At 39.2% G+C, this 22,171-nt stretch overlaps 2 protein-coding genes across 2 annotated transcripts in view; both read left to right on the forward strand.

The window, feature by feature from the left end:
- LOC128741864 (T-box transcription factor TBX1-A) overlaps positions 1–22,171 on the forward strand; it is a 67,419-nt gene that overhangs the window by 44,035 nt on the left and 1,213 nt on the right. The window contains exons 3-6 of the mRNA XM_053837967.1: positions 234–390; positions 545–712; positions 1,748–1,815; positions 20,026–20,093. Coding sequence (XP_053693942.1) covers positions 234–390; positions 545–712; positions 1,748–1,815; positions 20,026–20,093 — 461 coding nt within the window. The remainder of the gene's footprint in view (positions 1–233; positions 391–544; positions 713–1,747; positions 1,816–20,025; positions 20,094–22,171) is intronic.
- Positions 12,003–14,126, forward strand: LOC128741862 (hexamerin-1.1-like). Its single transcript, XM_053837965.1, has one exon. It carries the CDS (start codon positions 12,003–12,005, stop codon positions 14,124–14,126), a length of 2,124 nt encoding a protein of 707 aa, XP_053693940.1.

Here is a 22,171-nt window from a genome sequence, read left to right on the forward strand (position 1 = left end):
TAATTCACTTGCACTTGCCGATTTCAACAAACTCATAGCGATCGTGCGGCATAAAGCAACTTGCGGGAGTGAAAAAAAGCAAAAAACAGAAGAAAAATTTTGTTCGTCATTTTCTCCATTTGTTGTTTATTGCCATAGGACTGTTGTGCGAAGTGGAGCAACGCAGTTTAGTGAAGTTTTCACACGACCGTCTATTACTTACAGTCATTTTGGTTGCTCACTTTCATTTCCAGTTCCAGTTGGGTAGTGGCCGGCAAAGCAGACCCCGTTTCGCCACCCCGGATAAGCGTTCATCCCGATTCACCCGCCACCGGTGCCACCTGGATGAAGCAAACTATTTCGTTCGACAAGCTAAAACTGACCAACAATCAGTTAGACGATAATGGACATGTAAGTTTTTCGCACTCGACCTCTTGTCCCATGCATCCAGATTTCCACAGGTCGTTAAATTGGACCATTAGCACGTCACTGGTCGTTCCGCAGTTGTTCACACCATCACGTTCTCGCTGTTTTTTTTTCGTTCTTTCTTTTTCGGGTCAAACAGATCATCCTCAACTCGATGCATCGGTACCAGCCGCGGCTTCATGTTTGTCACTTTTCCCGCACAAACAGCCACGGCGCTGTCAAAGACGAAAAAGACAGGTTGACCCATCGGACGTTCATCTTTCCAGAAACATCATTCACCGCGGTCACGGCCTACCAGAATCAGCGGGTGAGTTTGCAGATTTTCAGGTTCCAATCATTTGAAGTTCAATCAAGATTCCAGTGCTACATTCAGCTTACGCATTTGCCCCCTTTCTTTAACTTCTGGCATTTCATATGCTCCTGTTTATACAATTTCGCACTAGGAGGTTCGGTTTTTGGTTTGATTGAAAATCATAATCACTTATATCCTCAATCAAGATTGGCTAAACAAACCATCGTTGGCGCATTGTTTACGTACATTGAAGTGTGCTAAAATAAATATTCATAGTGAATGAATCTTTGATCAATTAACAACAACAAATAGTGGATTTCAGAATATCGAACTCGAAATAGCGACAGGGAATGTACAATCCGGTCGGGTATGCTTGGTTGAGTGGTAAAATTCGAACTATTTTTAGCTCCATACGCTTGTCTTGGATGCTACATTTTCAGAAGTCGGTCCTAGTAAAATGTAATGAAACTTCTATACCTATATAGTGACAGCAATCGTTCTATGTCTGGAAATTAAATCAAAAGAAAACTTAATACGTATCTGTCAAGAATAAAATATACATAGTAGAATTAAATTGGATAAGTTTTCTTTTTATTTAATTTCCAGGTTTCGTATTCTACTAAGACACTCCAAAAACTTCAGTAAATCGTTCTATGCAGGGCTGTCATTCGCTCACACTATGCGCCCAATGTTCCAATATTATGCCTTGTCGCACAGAGCGATTCGGCAACACACCTCTACAGCTACAGCGTACGAGCGATAGCGGAGTGGGAGCGAACGACAGCACTCGGTGAAAATCGCCCAGTGAGTGATCATCCAAACAGCACTTGGTGCTGCCCTTTGCCACACTCCGTGCGGAATTAACGCAGCAAAATTGTTTTGTATTTACAAATTGTCTGCCCTTTTAAAAGTGGAAATACACGCTGTACTGAACAACTACTTCTATGAATAAATGAAAATATCTTATAAAAGTATCAAGCGCAGTTCTAGATATAATAAGATAAAATGGTTGATTGGCAATTAATTATTTCATTGTTTTCTTCTAAACAGGTTACGCAGTTGAAAATAGTTAGTAACCCTTTCGCCAAAGGCTTCCGAGACAACGAAACTAATGAAGAGTAAGTATGCTTTATTAGATCTCTCAGTGATAGGTACATGGCTGAACAAAGACATTTGGTATTTATCAATATATCTAATCTTTTAGGAATTTTACTCATGTATTATTTTTGCAAACTAGCAACGTAGCTAAAAATGAAAAAAAACTAATTCAAATTCTATTGTATCCCGTAAACAAGCAAAAACACTTATTTCAAAAATTTAACCGTTTCATCAAAACTGTTTACTATAATCCATCGTTTCCGTAATCTCGGAAGTTTTATTATCAAAACAAACACAGACCGTAATTGGCCAATAAAGTGTGTTAATTGGTTCCATTACACGCAGCTCAAAAACTCATTTTTCTTCTGTTCAGTATACAAGCTTTAATATATTTTTACTATGGGATTCTTTCTTTCTTACCACGAAGCTGGAGCAGCCGGCAGCCGGCGCGGAAAATTCACCTTTCATTCACGGATTCTTTCACAGAAAATTCTGCATTTACAATGATCGGTCGAGATGCACGCGGCCGCCCGACGGGAGAACCATAAAATGTAACCCACTTGAAATGTACGCGCGAGATCGCGTGTTTGACAGTGGCTGTCACCGTGTTTGTTTTTATGGCTGACTGGCTCAATAAACATAATAATTCTGCCGTCTCAGGTTCAGATCAACTCATTAAGTCTGCGGGTGAATCGTGTAAGAGATTCGGGCTTTATAATTCTTCGGTACCTACCTACCGCTTTTCTGGATGACGGCCGCTGAAAAAATAAGATGCACCCGAGGGGGCTTGCTTGCATTCTCTTGGGAGCGCAGTAAATTACAAGAAATTTTTCTCCCACTGCCAGCTAGCCGGCCAGGCAGAGGCCGTTTTTCTTTGCGCCGAGTTTCCACTTCCACCACCGGACGTTCGTCGGAAAAGGCGTATTTTAATATCTTTATGTTATTTATGTTATTTATTGTATGCAGTTTCCGCCAACTTTTGACATCGGAAAAAATATAATGTGCATGAAATATCACCCTTGCCGGTTGTTCATGTTTTTGTAATAGAGGTAATAATTTTCAAATTTATGTTTTTCTTTTGTTAAGCAAACGGTTGATCCAGTTATGGAAAGTTTTTGGTTTTTCTTTACACTATTTACGCTTCTGTAAATTAACCTAACCGTGTCATGGTACTAAAACAAGTAGGTTGAGTTTGAGTTGCAAAAGCACGCTGGGCTCGTCTATTCCTCGTCCGGGTTGGTGGAATCCTTTTTCAAGAAAACAGATTTCCTTTCGCCAGGTGTACAATAGATATCTCTTCCAGGCACTGTTTGAACTCGTGATTCATCCACTTTCGGTATATACTCCACCAAAAATCGTTCTGATCATTTATTTTATTTTTACCGACTGTCAGTCTCATTAAATCAGAACAGATTTTCAACTTTGTGCGACGTTTCGACTATATTTCTGTAGTCTTAATCAAGCAACTCAACCAAGCTATAATGGGAGCCAATTATAATCGGATACGAACCCAATTTTTCCCCAGGCCCTGTTGTTTGCAGTTATTGGTGAACCTTTGAGTCACAGCGTACTGGATTAACACTACGTTTGGTAGCAACTGAGTTCATGAGGAACACCACCCTTGCAGGGTTGTCCGGCATTCTCACAACATGTCCCGCCCATTGTACCCTTCCAGCCTTAGCGACTTTCTGGATTCATATTTCTCCTCCATAAACCATTCTGATATATTCCGCTAAAGTTGGTCCTAACATCAACGACTCGAGGTATACAATTTCGTCTACTAAACTCGTTTCAATCGATTATAACATTATTGCCTATGCAAGCTCTACTGTAGTCGGTTCCTCCTGCTAACAGATACTTGGTTTTTAACGCGATGTTGAACAGGAGGCAGGAGATACCAATGCCTTATCGAAACCCCCTACGTATTTCGGACGGGCTGAATAGCGCACGCGATATCCTAATCCCAACACAGTATTGTACACCATCTATCCTGACCAGAATCAGTTTTATTAGATTCAGGGAAAGATGTTTTCGTCCATTATTTTCCGAAGCTCTTCACGATCGGTATTATCATATGCGGCTTTGAAATCGGTGGTGCGTAGTGCCTTGAAATTCGTGATATTATTGGAGGATCTGCCACAACACAACGATTTGGCCAGGTTGTCGATCGCCAGTCCACAAAACCGGCTTGATAACATCCTCCAAAGCTACTTACTAGCAGCAATAGACGACGAAGGATGATGTGAGAAAGCATTTTATAAGCAGCGTTGAGTATAGATCTCACATTCCAACTTGACGCCCTTCTTGTGTATTGGGCATATTACATTCCCCTTTTACTCCTCCGGTAGTTGTTTTGTTTCCCAGATCCCGTTTATTTGCCGGTAGGCGGGTAGTCAAGCTCTCCGGGTCCATCTTAAGGTCCGCTGCGATGCTATTCCCGAGGATACGCAGTCTGCGTTGTATCAATACTCGGCATTCGCAAAGTAGGTGTTCCAAGTTCTCAGGCTCAAGATAACAGAAGCGGCAAATATTCTTATTGAGCTTGTCTATCTTTATGAACCTAAGCAGAGTTTGACCTTTTCTGATACTAGCTGACCCGACAAACTTCGTATTGCCAAAAATGAAACTATGCTGTACATAAATCCTGGGGGCTACTCCCCGCAGTGGCCGGCGCTTTCGACGGCAGGTCGCTGACAACATTTGCAGCCTGCGGCCGTCTCACCCTAAATCATCTAGTGTTACTCTAGGTAGTTTCTGGTGGTCTTGTTATTGACTAATGTTTCATGGAAGGGTCTAAAATTTCTCGAATTCGACTAGTCTTAAAGTTACGCAAAAATTTCTGTTTCGTTTGTATGAGAGTCCGCTCCCACTACCACAGGGGTCAAGGGTCTCAAACAATCATAAAATAAATTCATGCCTCTAACATCCTCCACATGCCAAATTTGGTTCCATTTGCTTGATTAGTTCTCGAATTATGAGGAAATGTGTATTTCATTTGTAAGGAAGCCCCTACTCTTATAGGTGGCAGGGGTCATAATTCCCCTCCTAAAGAGGGGGTCTCAAAACACCATAGAAAAAATATTGGCCTCCAAAAAGACCCACATGTCATATTTGGCTCCATTTGCTTGATTAGTTCTAGAGTTATGAAAAAATTTGTATTTCATTTGTATGGGAGCCCCCTCGTAAAGAAGGAAGGGGTCCTAATTCATCTTAGAAAAGATTCTTTCCTTCAAAAACCTCCACATGCCAAATTTGGTTCTATTTGATTGATTAGTTCTCGAGATATGATGAAATTTGTATTTCATTTGCATAGAAGCCCCCTCCTAAAGTGGGGAGGGGTCCTACTCCTAATGCACCATTCTTGACTCCAAAAACCTTCACTTGCCAAATTTTGTGCCATTTGCTTGATTAGATCTCGAGTTATGAGGAAATTTGTATTTCATTTGTATAGGAGCCCCCCAGCTAGCACCAACTCATATATCAATGTACGAAAACTATCGTAAATATCTCCGAACAAACTCAAAATCGTAACTAAAGCTGGATAAAGTGGGATCAAGTTGATTTTCTCGTCGTATATAATGATAATGACTGACATGCATACGATTTTCAGCACAAAGTCGTAGAGTAGTACTGAGCGACTCGCGCTTAATCGGATATATATACTTATATAGTCGTAACGCTCAAAAATATTCGTAATCACGTATATCGCCTCCAAAATAGTACAGATATGCCAATTTTGCGCATGAAATACGATTTATTTAGCATGTATATCTGTACGTAATGCTGATTTTTTCATACATATGAAAATGCTAGCTGGTCCATCTCCCTCTTGAAGAGGGAAGGGGTCATAATTCCTCTCCTAAAGAGGGAAGGGGTCTCAATTCACCATAGAAAAAAAAATTTGTCTCCAAAAACACCCACTTGCCAAATTTGGTTCCATTTGATTGAATAGTTCTCAAGTTATGAGGAAATTTGAATTTCATTTGTATGGAAGTTTCCCCTTCTTAAAAGGGGGAGGGGTCATAATTCCCTTCCTAAAGAGGTTAAGGGTCTCAATTCACTATAGAAAAAAATCCTGCCTCCAAAAACACCCACACGCCAAATTTGATTCCATTTGCTCGATTAGTTCTCTAGTTATGCAGAAATTTGTGTTTCATTTGTATGGCAACCCCCCTCCCCCTCTTAGTGGAGAGTCTAACCGGCATAGGAACCTTCCCCGGTCCCAAAAATCCCTACATGCAAATTTTCACGCCAATCGGTTCAGTAGTTTTCGATTCTATAAGGAGCATACGGGCAGATAGACTGAAATCCATTTTTATAGGTATAGATTGTTTTGTGAATAAAATGGAAACTGTAAGCGTCAAATAACCAAACGCATTGTGTGTGTGTGTACATGCAGATTGACGAGAAATGTTATTAAAACACGGGATGAACATTATAACATATGATGAACATTTCAGCTAAAGTCACGCGAGAGCTTAACACAAAATTCGCTGGTATTCTTTACCCAATGTAATGTTGCCATATCTTCTGTTAGATTTCTTTATTACATGACGAAAAACCAACAATTTTAGTATTTTATATAGCATCACTGGCTTACTACGAGCAAAAACTGAAAGAAAGAATACGAACATCCCCCTGTCACATAAAATAGATGCACTCTAAAAAATCGGCAAGTTCATTAACCGGAATAATTTTGGAAACATCTAGTTTACAGTCGGCATGCATTTCGTCTTATATTTTAAAATAAAATAAATAAAACTTACTATAAAACTTGGATTTTCAGATAAAACGGCTTATCCCTTTAAGCACGGAGGGTTTTAGTTACGATATTTTTGGTTTTTGGATCAATATAAATTTTTTTTATCGCTCGAGATACCAAAACCAGTGTATTCTACACATTTCAATAAATGTTTGCTAAATTTAGCAACCTACACAATTGTGTGGGTTCGGCCTTATCTTATACCATTGCACTATGGGCAAAAACGAGCCGAAAAAACGGATGCAATTAAGGTATGGCCTGCAGGCTGATAAAATGTAGGTGATCTTATGTAAAATTTTCCGGAAAATCGCATGGTGCCCACCGCTTTCCTGTTTGTCATCGGGAAGTGCCCCATTTTGCTCATTTTCCCCTATTTCTAACATTTTTTACCCTTTTTGGACTATACCAAGCCAGGCTTTGAAAAAACAAAACATGAAAAACCTAATTATTTTGTGTAAAGAAGTCCACAGAATTGAATAGGGTGGACCCCGTTTAGTTTAGAGCGAGATCATCGCTTCGAGGCTCATAGACTTCACCTTCTGAAGCAGCGGAACGGTCGCTACGTAGCTATGGAAATACGCGCAACTTTTTGTTAGTTAAGTTTTTACTAACCTTAATACAACAGATATACCGGAACGTCCAGATTGGCTTAAAAACATTCAAATGTTAATCCAAGAATTTGTCTTAGAAAATTCCGTAGTTGAATACATCATTTGCCACACTTCTTTATTATTTTACAATTTATAAATGACCAGTTTTAGGTTCTGGTAGTACTCTAAACGGAAATTCCGTAGTGTGGAGCATGAACGAATGCTCCACAGTATAATGTATTCATTCTTACTGACTCAAAATGAGATGGCAGCAGCAAATTTCGTTTTATTTCATCTATTACTTATGACGTGAAAAAATAATCCCACTGCGATCTGGAATATCGCGTAAATTTTTAATTACATCAATTAGAAATACTTATTACCAATAATTTTTTATCTAAGCAATTTCGAAATACGGATCCAATAAGAAAATACGACAGATAAAACTTTTTGCTGTTTTCACAAGATTTTGAAGATTAGACAATAATTAATCCAAACACAAAAGAAAACTTCTATTCAGCTATTTTCTATTTTTTTACGAGTTACGATGTTTACACAAGAGATTGGCGCCATATATGTAAAAGTACGACGTTTAGAAAGGAAAGGAAAAATTTTTAAAAGTAGTCATGGGTCACCTACACAATTGTGAGGGCTCGGGCTTAAAGGGTTATATGATAACTTATAACGGCTTATAACGGCTTTAAGAGAAAAGCTTTTACGCCAGTTGTACATACAGATTTTTTCATAGTGCATGCAGAGTGTCTATTGCATGCGTAAATGTAGATTGGGTGCTCGTGTGCTTTCATATTTTGTGAACTTGTGCCAACTGCGGAGATATATTGACAGAAAGTGAGCCAGATATTAATGTGCTACAATTAAATGTTTCTAAATCCTACATTTCAAGTTAAGTGAGTGTCCGGTTTTGTTTAAAATATTCAAGTAAAATGCGATACACGATGAGGTTAGTGTTGTGTGCGTTTTTTATGCTGAGTTGATTTTGAAGTGCATGTGCATAAACAGTTTTTTCGTCAGAAAAACATTTTTGTTAGTGGAACTGAGTGGCATATGAAAGATTATCGATAATGTAAGGCAGACAATCATTTATCCCAGCGAATCTACTGTACTAAAATTGCAACTAAAGAGCCATTAAGACCTATTTACTAATACACTCAAAGCAGTCATGGTAGTCATGGTAGTCATTAATGCACGTTGAGGGCTAATTTCTTCTGGAATATGAAATGGGGAAGGCAACAAGGAAAAAGCGCCCAACATAGCTCTGGCCACCCCAAGCTACTACCTAGCGCACCCCCGTGGCCATACGTGGGAATACTTCAATTTGTTCAATTGCGTAACCAAGCTGGTCGTGTGTTTTTCAGTTCCTAACCTTACAACTGTAGTTTTACGCAATCATTGAACCACAGGACTTTATTTTCAACTAATATTTTTGGTAGACTAATCTATTTTAAGAGATCGAAATAAGGCAAATATATCCTTGGCTAGTTGTAGCCTGGCTTCTAAATGCTGTGTAAATGCCTTTAGTTCATCCACGAGGGTTCGGAGTATCACTTAACCTTTATTAGCAAAGATACACCAAATGAATGTAAATAAAACATTATCTATATGGGAAGCGTTCGGTACGGGAGGCATTGGCGTAGCTAGAGGGGGTGCCTGGGGTACCAGCCCCCTCCAGAAATTTTCCTCATTGGAATTGGAAACCGGGAAAAAACTCAGTGTATATGTTCCCGCTGTGTAGATATTTTCTTTTTCACTAGGCATCGCAAAAGCGTAGTTGTCGTCGTCGTCAGTAACTTAGTAGCCACCCCAGCTCATGCTGTTTCAAGCGTTCGTCTCCATTCAACTACATCTTGGGCCACTCATCGCAAATTTCCCACTCACAGAAGTCGCAAATCACTTTCGACCTGGTCGACGTTGAGCCTCCCAGTTCCTGATGATGGTACAGTTGTTAAAGAGAACTATTTTCGTCGCACTGTAGCCTACTGACTTTCGCCAGATGACGATGGCAATCTCTCCAAACAGTGCTTGTAGCTCATGATTCATACGTCTCCGTTAATCTCCGCTTTCAGTTTCTACTCCGTCAAATATCGTCCGCACTACCTACCGCTCGAAAATAGCGTATGCCTAGCGTTTTACGAAGGGCCCGATTAACGGGAAATTAGCAGTCATTGATTTTTCGTTGGAGAGCCCAGTTTCGGAAGCAGTTTTTGGGCCCCAAAACGGAATTCTGTTTATACAAATGTAAATTCTGCATTCTTCTTGTCAATCTGAACACAGTGAATATATTTTCATGAGCAAAATTTTTGTTTCAAACAAAAAAAACTGCTTTTGAAATTGGCAGAATCGATGACGACTAATTTCACCTTAAATGCGCAACTAGATCTTCTTACTAGTGTTGTTGTCCGTGTGCACCAGCAACCCCAAATACACGAACCCATCTGCCACTTCTACTTCGTCGCCATCAACAGTTACCGTCCGCGAGAGGCACGCGTTTGTTTCCTTTGAGTATTTGATCTTGGCCGCATTTATGCACACCGCAGATGCACACGAAACACAACACTCTCTCCAATGTAGCTCTGCTCAGTTGCGTCAGTTTATTCGGAAAACCGTGTTCGTGCATTATCTGCCATAGCTGGTCTCGATCGACTGTATCGTATGTTGCTTTGAAATCAATAAAGGTGTGACGCGCGGGCATGTTGTACTCCCGACATATCTGGTAATTGCGCGGACCCTCATCAAGCCTGCCTGATATTTCCCTACAAAACCTTGTGCTATCGGTGACAGCCAGAGTAACAAGATCATAATCAAAATTTTTTTGGAAGGCACCCCCTAGGCCCCCTCCTAGAAAAGTTCCTAGCTACGCCAATGACGGGAGGTCCACGTTTTCTTCCTTCTCCTTGATTTCAAGGAGTTTAATCGAATTAGGCATTATTTCTGGTTCCACTTGATTCCTTGGAATTCTCTCTGCGATACATGCTGCGCAGTTGGCCAGACAAGAAAAATGATTGATTCAAGTAATCGTCATTTTCCAGGATGCTTTCAAGAATTGGCTGCGTTAGTATGAGATTAGATTAGATTAGATTTGGTTTACTTTAATTTCTTCTAGTTTAGTCTTAGTAGTAATATTCTTTTCTAAGTTTATCAAATGGTGAAAGAAAATTTCAAAAATATATTTAAACTCTGGCCGTATTTACGCATGCAGCTGTATCGTGTTTAAATTATTTCTATCGTAAAGCTCTTTTCCAGCCATTCTTCGATTATAGACTAATTATGAATGCTTGCCTTTGAACCACTGCTAGCCTACAACTATAGATAATCTACTAAATCCGAGCTATTCGTGTTATGCTTCATTGATTATTTTTGCATACAGCAACGAATCATGTGCACCACTGTGACCGGATCGGTTCGAATTTAAACCGGCTCATGATCTCATGAGCTCATGAGCAGGAAAAAAGACAATCCATATTTTTTATTATATAACTATTTCAGCATAACTCTCACAGTTTCTAACCTGCCGTGTTTTCTTTTTATGATTACTTTGCTATTGGTCTAAAACTTCATTCATTACTACTGATAATTTCTTCGCCCGCTGCCGTTACCTTTGAAATTCCCAACCAAAATTTTATCGCTTGTATTTTGTTTAGAAATCTTATTCTAAACAAGTCTTATTTGATAATTCTTTCGACGAATTTTAGCGAAATTCACATTTTAATTACTCGATTTGTATTCAATTTAAGTGAACAAATTATTTTTATTTTAACTTTGACTAGAGTGAAATCAACATTCACAAATTGGGAATATTTGAATCAACTCCAATTGGTACTATGAATAATTTCAGCTCAAAACACTTGCTATACAGAGTCATTGTCCATTCTAGGGAATGATTTGGGTCATCTGCAACATATGCCTCTCTTTAAGGTTTTTTTCGGCCAACAGCGTACAAGCCAGATAAGGAAAGCATATCATCCCACCCGAAGAAAGAGGCCCTCTCGGACGTGTACACAGAAGATCGAGCGCAAGCAGAAAATCGATTCACAAGATGTGCATAAATAAACGATTGCTGGGTATGATTTATTGTTTGTTTACAGTTTGTTCTAGTACCGAGCGCTTGTTAAAAGTCATCGGACCGAATTTTTTTTTGGGACCTTTTTGTGCCAACTGCATTATAGCTTAAAATACGGTATTTTTTACTCTGTTTCGTGAAACCAGATGAAGCGAATCATAACTTACAGGTTGTTTAGAGGTTTTCAAGTCGGTGCTCTCATTGATCGGATAAGCGTAGCATTTTGTTTATTTGTTGTTTTTTAAGGTGGCGAGGTTTTTTTTTCTTCAAAATGTGGGTCGGATTTTGGGTGAAGGAATAAGCGTGTCATTGGCGTTATGATTGGAAACAAACTGCGTTGTGTTGTTGACGGTTAAGATTCTATAAGCTGTTTTTTGTACAATCCAACATTTTGTGGAATTTAGTAAGGACAAAAAATAATTCCCAATTGACAATATGTTTAATTATATTCAACACAAAATAAATTACACTTTAAAACGGACATTATTCCAATTATTATGCATCATTTTTCCAAATGCAACGCTGAAGCAGCTTTGATGCAATTTGAACTTTATTCGATTAAATTTAACCTTCGAAATCAATAGCGCTACCTTGCAACATTTTGACTGCAAGACTATCTTGTGTTTTACTTTTTACGATGGGGGCAAGTATTGTACAAAATAATGCTACCTGATCGACTGCACTCCGGTCAATATGTTCGCTATTATCTATACGCTTAGAGATTGCGGGCGAGCATAAAAACGCTTCGGCCGATTGCTTCCAGCATCAGTTCCGAGGATGAGAGCGTTCACAGTTCTGGTTCTGGCAACGGCATTGGTGCTGGCTTCCGCCGCCTTTGTGCCTAGCACCAGCCAAGTTAAGTACGCTGACAAAGAGTGGTTGCATAAACAGGAGGATTTGCTGCTGCTCTTCCGTCATTTGTATCAAAAGGATTGGAATCCGCAGTTGGTGGCCTACGCAAAAAATTTCGCAGTAAAGAGTAGTTTTCATCTGTACAACAATGTGGATGCTGTGAAGGAATTCTGGACTTATTATGAGCATGGTTTGCTACCGAAGGGTGAAGTGTTTTCCGTATTCAACGAGGTACATCGTGAGCAAGCCGTGGCATTGTTCCACCTATTCTACTATGCAAAAGATTGGGATACATTCTACAAAAGTGCTGCTTGGGCTCGCTACTACGTGAACGAGAATATGTTTGTCTATGCACTGACCGTAGCCGTCACCCATCGGGCCGACATGGCCGGCTTTATTCTTCCTGCACCGTACGAAATTTATCCATACTACTTCGTGAACACTGAAGTTATACAACAAGCTCAACAATACAAAATGCAAGGATACCACGGAATGAAGAAGGTCGGCGATGTATACACCGGTGTTATCACCACTAACTACACTGGCTGGTACATCCACACTAATCCTGAACAAAAAATTTCCTACTTCACCGAAGACATCGGATTGAACACCTACTACTACTATTTCCACGTTGACTATCCATTCTGGTTGGGTGGAAAAGAGTTCGGCTTGTACAAAGATCGTCGAGGAGAACTGTATCTATACGAACATCAGCAGATTCTAGCCCGTTATTACCTGGAGCGCCTCTGCAATGGTCTCGGCCACATTCCGGAGTTCTCTTGGTACTGGCCCGTGGAGACTGGTTTTTACCCCGATCTACAATATTATAATGGTCATCCTTTCCCGAGTCGTGACAATTATCACATCGTAAATCAGGAAGCAACATACCATGAAATTCAAATGGTCGAAGATTATGAGCGTCGAATTCGCGATGTAATCGACCGTGGTTTCCTAGTTCTACCTGATGGTAAAAAGGTTAATTTCAGTGATCCCATGGCAGTCGATGATCTTGGAAATGTAATCCAGAGCAACCCCGATTGCTATGACAGTCGTTTCTACAAATATTTGAGCATGTTCTCTCGTATCATCATGGGTGCTGCAATTGTGCCTGTTGAACCGTATCAAGTGATTCCAAGTGCTCTGGAACATTTTGAATCATCGCTTCGCGATCCAGTGTTCTATCAGATTTACAAACGCATCATCCACTATTACTATCAGTTCAAAGATCACCTTCCACCATATACCTACGAGGAGCTATACTTCCCCGGCGTTAAGGTGGATGACGTGTACGTCGATAAACTTGTTACCTATTTCGATAAGTTCGATTTGGACATTACCAACGCTATCGACATCGAGCCCGAGCACGACGTTACAAATAAATACGACGGATTTGGAGAGATCGAGTATAAACCGGACCCGGTTGTAATAAAAGCGCGCACAGTTCGACTGAACCACAAGCCTTTCAGCTACAAAATGAGCGTAACCTCGGAAAAGACTGTCAAATCGGTAATTCGAGTATTCATCGGTCCCAAATACGATGAGTTTGGAACAGTCTACCGTCTAAACGAAAACCGTGAAAACTTCTACGAATTGGATTATTTCGTGTACGATCTTGTAGCCGGCAAAAATGTTATCACTCGCAACTCGCTTAATTTCAACGGTTACGTTAAGGATCGTACTTCGTTCTACGATCTGTACAAGCGCGTAATGGTGGGTTACACAACGGATGAAAAATTCCCGCTCGATATGTCCGAAGCTCACTGCGGTTTCCCGAACAGGTTGATGCTGCCGAAGGGCACCAAAGGTGGCATGACGTTCCAATTCTTCTTCATCATATCACCGTACTATGAACCGCAGGTTCAACAGTACACCGGCTTCGATCCGGTTGTGTCTTGCGGTGTCGGTTCCGGTGCGCGCTACTTCGACAAATTGCCTTTTGGATTCCCGTTGGATCGCAAGATTGACGAAACCTACTTCCACGTACCGAACATGTTCTTCGAAGATGCGGTTATCTTCCACAAAAAGGAAGTGGACACTGTTGTCGTTTGAACGAAAAAGCACCTTGAGAGGCTCCGCCTCTGATAGACATTAAGTCTACGAATCTAGGTTTTCCACTGCAATAACAGCGTAAATTAATGGGAAACCTAGATTTGTCCATACTAATGTGATACTGTTTGTAATAAAAAAGATGATCGAATGAAGAGAAAAACACGTTTATGAGGTTCTTTCATTTATGTAGAAGAGGTGGGTGCACTTTTAATTTTTTCACACACGGCCTGAGCCGATTAAGGAAATTCGGTTTGTTTACACGGGGAATCGTTGGTAGCCTGCCAGAGATCGTTTTTACGTTGCACAGACCGCGGGACCGGCTTCTGACAGTGTGTTTATTTATGTTTCCAATTGGAGATTTGGAGTGTTTTTGAAGTTCGCTCGGTTATGGTGATATGGGCACCATCTGCCGAATCATCGTGCCCGGGCGGTTATAGTTTATCGAAGGAGAAGTGAAACGAAGTGTTACGCAATTCATTTTTGAAAGAATATTTTTCTGCGTAAAAAATGAAGGTTTTCCAAAATAAAGAATGTGTTTAACCAGTGACACGTATCAAACCCAAATATATTCTAATTATATTACGCAAAACAAACGTAGAAGCATCTAACATGTCTTTAATATAGTGCAAAAAAATTGTTGAGACACAAACAAGCGGAAACCCATATCTCAATTTCAATTTCATTCTGATAGATGTAGTCCGTCCTTCCTAAGATGTTAATTATTTTGCATGATTTCTCCAGACCAATGATACACTATTGACTAAAGCTTGGTTTGCAGTTTTTATATGTCGCGTTGAAAAGTAGCAATTTATTGTTGAATTTGCACAATATACTTGTTAAATGTAAGTCTTCAGCAAAGAATCAATAATGTAAAGTACAACCATTAGAAGTCATCCGCATTGAATTCAGCTGCTCTGTTCAACGGTGGTATGTTGGGCTAAGACGAAGACCAATACGATTGGTAATTATTGGTAGGTAATTCCCTGTCCCAACAGTCCCTGTCCCGATGATTTGTATCTATGTGCTATAAGAGATTATTCCAAACTGAAATCTTATACGAACATATATTACACAGAAGTCACTTTTGACGAGGCTTCTTACACAATTTGTTTTTTTACGCGACTATTTTTACGAGAATCTAGAAATTTGCACGGTTTTTTACGCAAATTTCAGAATTTACGCGGTTTTTTACGGAAGTTTTAGAATTTGATGGTTTTTTACGCAAATTTCGGAATTTACACGGTTTTTCTACGGAGTTTTGATTTATGCGGAACGTATCCTTCACGTAAAAAGCGACTTGAGTGTATTTTTTTACAAACAGAAAATAGACAAAACGATTACGATAGACAAAATGTTGAAATGCAAACGGCCATGATTAATTCGGGATATTTAGAGATTAAAGAGAATGTTGTAAATCACAGGAATAAATTAGCTCGTCGGCTGTCAGTAGGGCTCACACACATCCGCAGTGATGTTAGCTCTTGTCAATGCAAAGCAAATAAAATAGAAGTGCCAGTTAGATAATTTTGGCACGCAATACAGGGTGAGTAGTAATAACTGTCAGTGTTTTTTGGACGTGTTTAATTGAAAATAGGTTAATCACAGATGTGTCTGCATATTCTTCGTTTAAAGTGTATTCAAATATCACCTCAGCTTGCAAGTTTGTTTTGAATTGTCATTCGTTTAAAAGCCGTGGTAATCATGGACGCAAGAAGGGAACTTGTGATAAGACTGTTGTTGAAAAATTTTCGACCGTGGGATTTAAAGAAACTAAAGCCCGAAACTTTCGAACTCCGAACACAAACACTGATGAAGCCTGCAAGTCATAGGCGAAATACGAATTTGTCGCGAATAAATATAAACACAGTGGACCCCCGTTTGATTGAACGATTCCTCATGCAAACTAACGGGGTTACTTTTTAATTTGAACAACTGGCCACCCTAAAAATGCTGAAACTCGAATGAACTAGCCGCCCTGCTCTTCGTTATTATTTTGATGGTTTGATTTAGTTGGCAGTTGTGAGCAGCGGATATTTCATTCTCCGATCGGATTTCTATCATAATCGGAAAACGGAATGTGAACCAGATTAAACACGCTTGGTCAGTACAAACAAATCGTTTGTATGTGCATTCTGTGCATAAGCAAATGATGTTATGTTGAGAATGACCACCGTGGTCCAAATTAAAAATCAGAGGGGTTGTGCAGAAAACACGACCGCATAGGTGACGTAGGACTACGAAACTTTCTTTGTAGCGATAGTAGGATGCACCCATGCTTGTAATAATATAATTCATCATGTATACATGCTACATGCATTGTACGTAACGTTTATCAAAGTAGGAACATTGTATACGTTCAATCCTCAACAGATTTAGGAGTTATTTCTATGAATTGATTTAATCTATTTTATTAAAACGAATCAGTCGCACTAAACCAAACAGTAAATCAATTTTCATGTCTGTTTCTACGTTGAATAGTGCTTTTTCTCTGGTAATCGGTACACGGTACGCGCTAGTTTTCAAAAAGCTGAAAATTTTACGCAAAACTTTTCTGCGGCTTACAAAAGAAAAACACTGATTTACAAGCTACAGATGTTTTGGAAGTGGTAGAAAATGTCGTCCGTAACCAGCAAACTTTTTCCCGCCATTTGTTGGTCGTCCGCAACGGCGAAAAATTCAACTTTTCCCTCGTTGCCTGTGTTATTATCGTATTAACTGGACAAGAAAATATAATAAACTCTTGGTTCAATTGTTGCGTGGTCCTTAAAAGAACCGATTGTTTGATTATCATAACTCCAGCTTGCAATAAACTTGCACTAACGTACTTAACGTAAGTTTCTTTTCGGTAAATTGGAGTACCAAATTACCGATAACCGCAAACCAAACACGGCTTGTTGCAACGAACCAACCGGAAAGCCACAGCAGCTATGCGATCGACGAAGCCGTTCGTGTATAGTCATGAGCAGAGCTGCCACAAATACAGATATTTGTGCATACATAAATTTGGGACCCATCAATTATTTCAGTTGCCGTGATTTCTGACTCTACTAATGTTCCTGAATTTTAAAGTAGTCCATAAACTATTTATGTTATTTAAAAGATTAGATCGAGAAAATTAAATACTCCGGAGAAAACGGTAGGGTCCCAAATTTATGCATGCACAAATATCTGTATTTATGGCAGCTCTGGTCATGAGTCACGATGAAATACCAGTCCAAGTGGCCAGCTGCAAGCGACGTGGGACAATTCTGGTCTTTTTGTTGTCGTGAGCAGCACTTCCGCAGTTAATTATTCCATCACGGCAGCCAGCTCCAGCTGCAATAGTTTGCTTTCCTCAGCAGCCGATGAATACGACTGCAGACGTGCACGTCACGTCCAGACATGCCAGTAAGATACTGGCAGTAGCTCAGCTAGCGTTTCATTAATGCTGTTCACTGGCTTACCTCGTGTTATGTATCAGATCAAGCGACAAGAATTGGTTCCGCCTATTTTTCGTGGTCCGTCATTCCATTATCTATGTTGAAGAAAATGGAGCATTCCAATCTCAGTCTGAACAAAAGAGTAAAGTTACCAGTGAGCCGTTGACCTTTTGCTGCCAAAGAAAAATTACGCTACGTATTACTTTAGCATTGGTGATGGATAGATTTGTGTTGCTAAAGAAAACCTAGTTCCAAGAAAAGCCCAAAGTTCCAAGTTTCCTAAGTTTCATCAATTACCGAAAACCGTCCTTTTAAGAATGAACAAATTCTTATATGATGATGCAAAAGATGTTACTAAAACAATTTCAATCCATAGTTTTCAATGCATTTTGACGCTTGACCGAACACATTTACTTGGAGCTGGTATATTTGTTGACTACTTTGGTACCTTCCGAGACGGCCAACTCAACCGGCAGTAACAAGCGAACAGAAGCGCGACCCGGATAACACAAGATCGTAATAGAAAGTTCACATTAAATCGTTTTTATGTCAATTTTACATTGAAATTGTATAATGATTAGAATATGTCAAAACAAAGTGAACAATAAGTTGTTTTGCAGTCGTGCGTGTCCTCATATACAACTCATGACTGTGAATTATAAAGCAGTATAGATGTTTGCAATATTTAGTTGTATCTTAATCATATATTCAGGAGTATTAAATTGCGTGTTATAAAAACCGCTGTATAAAAAGCAAGATATAATTACAAATAATTGTCAAAATTTTCGCACGTATATTGCCTCCACTTTGGTACATATATGTTCTTATCTGGCGTGAAATATAAGTTTTTCATTCAGTTATGATGTCATATTTCTCAATTGCAATCGAGATATACAAACCAAATGGTTTACTGGGGAGAAATGATCGGTTAAAAATTATTTAATATGAAGCGAACAATTAGAATCAATCGAATTAAATTGGATATCAGTGAGCGAAAATTCCTTAAATCTTTATGAACATTATGTTTCGTTCTTAATAGAACGGTTTTTCGATGTGATCTGTTGGAAATTTAAGCCTTCTTTTCCATCTTCTTGGGCAGCAACAAAACAGCTTGGAAGTTCGGAAAGACACTTCTCTGAGCAGTGGTGACACCGGACAGCAATTTGTTCAACTCTTCGTCGTTGCGGACTACCAGCTGCAAGTGACGATAATTCTGGTCGTTTTGTTGTCGCGAGCAGCAGATTTCCTGCCAATTCCAGAACTTCAACAGCCAGATACCGCTCGTGTTGCCGTTGGTGAAACATCACAATAATAAGGATAATAAAGAATAACAATAAGGAATTTTCATGTCAATTAGCATTCAACGAAAAAGAGTAGGATTCCATTTAATTCTCTTGTTATAGTAGAATTAAATAGAATTTTCCATCAACTTTCTCGTTGGTCCCTGAATTGTATCAAAACGTCGAAAATAATTGGAAATTATTCCAACCAATCACGAAGCGAGAATTTATACCTCGACGAAGAAATGAACAAGCTGCTGTCTAACTACCGAGTTAGAGTTATTTTCAATTTTTCAATGGCTCGCAAAATCAATAGTTTTCTATATTTTCCAATTCGATTTTCCGATCTATTAGTGTAAATATCTTGGAAATCTATTAGGAATTGACTGAATTATAAACCGAAGCGTGAAAACGCATTACCACTAGGATTACCAGCTGGGTTTCTAGACAAGGTTTCATTATTTTCAATTTTTCAATAGTGCACACTTAAAAATCAATAGCTTTCTTTATTCGTGTAGATACGTAGAAGATTTGGCCCGCCCAGTTAGCTTCGAGGTACGATGCTGGTCTAACAACCTAGTCGTCGTATGTTCGAATATTGGCTAGGCGGTGCTTGCTAGTTAGAGTCAATAGGATCGTTGCACTGGCCCCGTAATTTTCCTGTGCTCTAACAGCCGGCTGCGAAGTCTGTCGATAAAGAAGGGTAATGTCTAAAGACGGTATAAACCCATGGCTTTGCTTTTTGCGTAGAAGATTTTCCGATCGATTGGCGCAAAAATATTTAAAATCGATCGGGAAACCGCTGGGTTATTAGCGCTCAAAACCTTTCATTTTTCGTGATTAGGTATGGATGAGACATCGGCTCCTGCTCAGGTTATTTATCGGGGTGTAATTAGTCAACCCTCGAACCGATACCAATGCAAAATCACCATGAGAAAATTTGTGAACTGTAGAATTTCCATTATTCTAAATTGTATTATTAATCTTTAAATCTTTTAAACTTTTGATCTTTTTGCCAATACTGGCAAAATTAAACCAACTGCAGATTAGAAGTCTCTGGAATGGAGGTTCTAATTCTAATTCCAATTCTAAGATTGTTTAATTATAGGTAGTGCCTATGAAATATGAAATATTTTTTCCTTTTTGAATTTTTGACTCTGCTAGTATGGATTGTAACTATAATATTTGTTTTCCTTTCAGCTCTCAGGACAGGATTACATCTATAAATGATCGAATGAAAAATGATCGTGGAAACACAGGTTATAAAAGTAAGTAATAAAAATTATTGCCATTAATTATATTCTATTTGCGGTGGGTTAGCACAAATATCACATCCGGCCAATGTGGTTATATTATCCAAGTGAATTTTTTATACACCAAGGCTGCTCTTACTGGCAATCAATCAACTTTTAATATGACATGAAAGTGATGTTGATCTTGATTTTCTCATTTTGTTGTAGGTAGTATAGACGACTCAACTAATCAAATTTGTTTGACCACAGAAACATCAAAATTAGAATATGCGTTTTACCTCATAATCAACCACCTTAACCTTCCTAGTGCATTGGGGTCGTTTTCGACCCATCGGCATACTTACAAAGCTTGATACTCAGTAACGGTACGAGCTAGAGACTTGAAATTTTCTGACTTTTCCTAACTTTGGAAAATTAGCATTGTGGGGGAGTTTCAGCTTTCAGCGACATCTAGAAGAGCCACAGCAAAAAAAGTTACATATTATGCATTAAGGGTCGAAAACGACCCAAGTTTTGAAATTGCTCTCATTCATCCATTTTCAATCCGAATTTCGTTTTCTTTACCTCGTTTGAAAGATATGGCCAAAAACTAGCACCCAAGGTATGTTGGGGAATATTTGTTGACTGATGGCCACTTCTGCGTCGGTTCCGAAACACCCACTACCAGGTCCCGGGAAAATTTTTATATTTTGAGATAATTCATTTTGCGGCACATCAAATCACATTGGCTTGATAAAATAAGACTAGTGGAAGTACAATGGGGACATTTTGGACCCGAATGGCCACTTCCCAATCGGTTACGGAACATCCGGTTTTTGAGGCCATTTTTGAATTTTAGGATGATTTCTATTGCGGCACGTCAAATTTCATCACATTGATAACATAAGACTATTGAAAGTATAATAAACACATGTTGAAGGCAAATGGCCACATCAGCATCGGTCCTGGAACATCCGGTACCCGGTTTTTGGGGACATTTTTGTATTTTAGGATAACTCATAATGCGACATATCAGATCACATCGGCTTGATAAAATAAGATTGATGGAAGTAAAACAATGTCATTTAGAAGCCAAATGGCCACTTTACCATCGGTACTGGGTCATCCGGTACCAGTTTCGGGGGACATTTTTGGCTTTTGATATAATTCACCATGCGGCACCTTAAATCACATCGGGTTGATAAAATAACAACAATGGAAGTATAATGGGGCGTCAGTCGCATATAATCCGGTACCCGGTATTTATACCGTGGCAGATGAATTACCCTGTAATCCAAAAATGCCTCCAAAACCCGGATAACGGATGTTCCGGAACCGATGGTAAAATGGCCATTTGGCTTCTAAATGACCTTATTTTATTTTCATCAGTCTTATTTAATCAAGCCGATGTGATTTGATGTGTCGCAAGATGGGTTATCCTAAAATACAAAAATGGCCCCAAAACCCGGGTACCGGATGTTCCGAGACCAATGCTGATGTGGCCATTTGCCTTCAAAATGTCTTTATTATACTTTCAATAGTCTTACGTTATCAAGCTGATGTAATTTGACGTGTCGCAAGATAAATCATCCTAAAATTCAAAATTGTCCTCAAAAACCGGGTACCGGATGTTCCAGAACTAATAAGGAAATGGCCGCTTGGGTCCATAATGCTCCTATTGCACTTCCATTAATCTTATTTTATCAAGCCAATGTGATTTGATGTGCCGCAAAATGAATTATCTCAAAATATAAAAATGTCCCCCGGGACCTGGTAGTGGGTGTTCCGGAACCGAATATTCCCCAACATACCTTGGGTGCTAGTTTTTGGCCATATCTTTCAAACGAGGTAAAGAAAACGAAATTCGGATTGAAATTGAATGAATGAGAGCAATTTCAAAACTTGGGTCGTTTTCGACCCTTAATGCATAATATGTAACTTTTTTCTAATGCATTAGGAAGGTTAAACTGTAGCTCAGAATTGGCACGCATATTTAGATTTTTTGCAGAAACCAAGGAAATGTGTAATAAGCCGATATTGAAATACGGATTGTTACACAATCTTTTATTTTTTTATTTTCCAGATTTTTCTACTTTCCAATTTCTCTCAGTTTC

The sequence above is a fragment of the Sabethes cyaneus genome, chromosome 3 (assembly GCF_943734655.1).
Source record: "Sabethes cyaneus chromosome 3, idSabCyanKW18_F2, whole genome shotgun sequence".
NCBI classification, from domain to species: Eukaryota; Metazoa; Arthropoda; class Insecta; order Diptera; family Culicidae; genus Sabethes; species Sabethes cyaneus.

Bases quoted from the DNA above. Each gene is read 5' to 3' on its own strand.
- LOC128741862 (XM_053837965.1), top strand. From the start codon at position 12,003: ATGAGAGCGTTCACAGTTCTGGTTCTGGCAACGGCATTGGTGCTGGCT.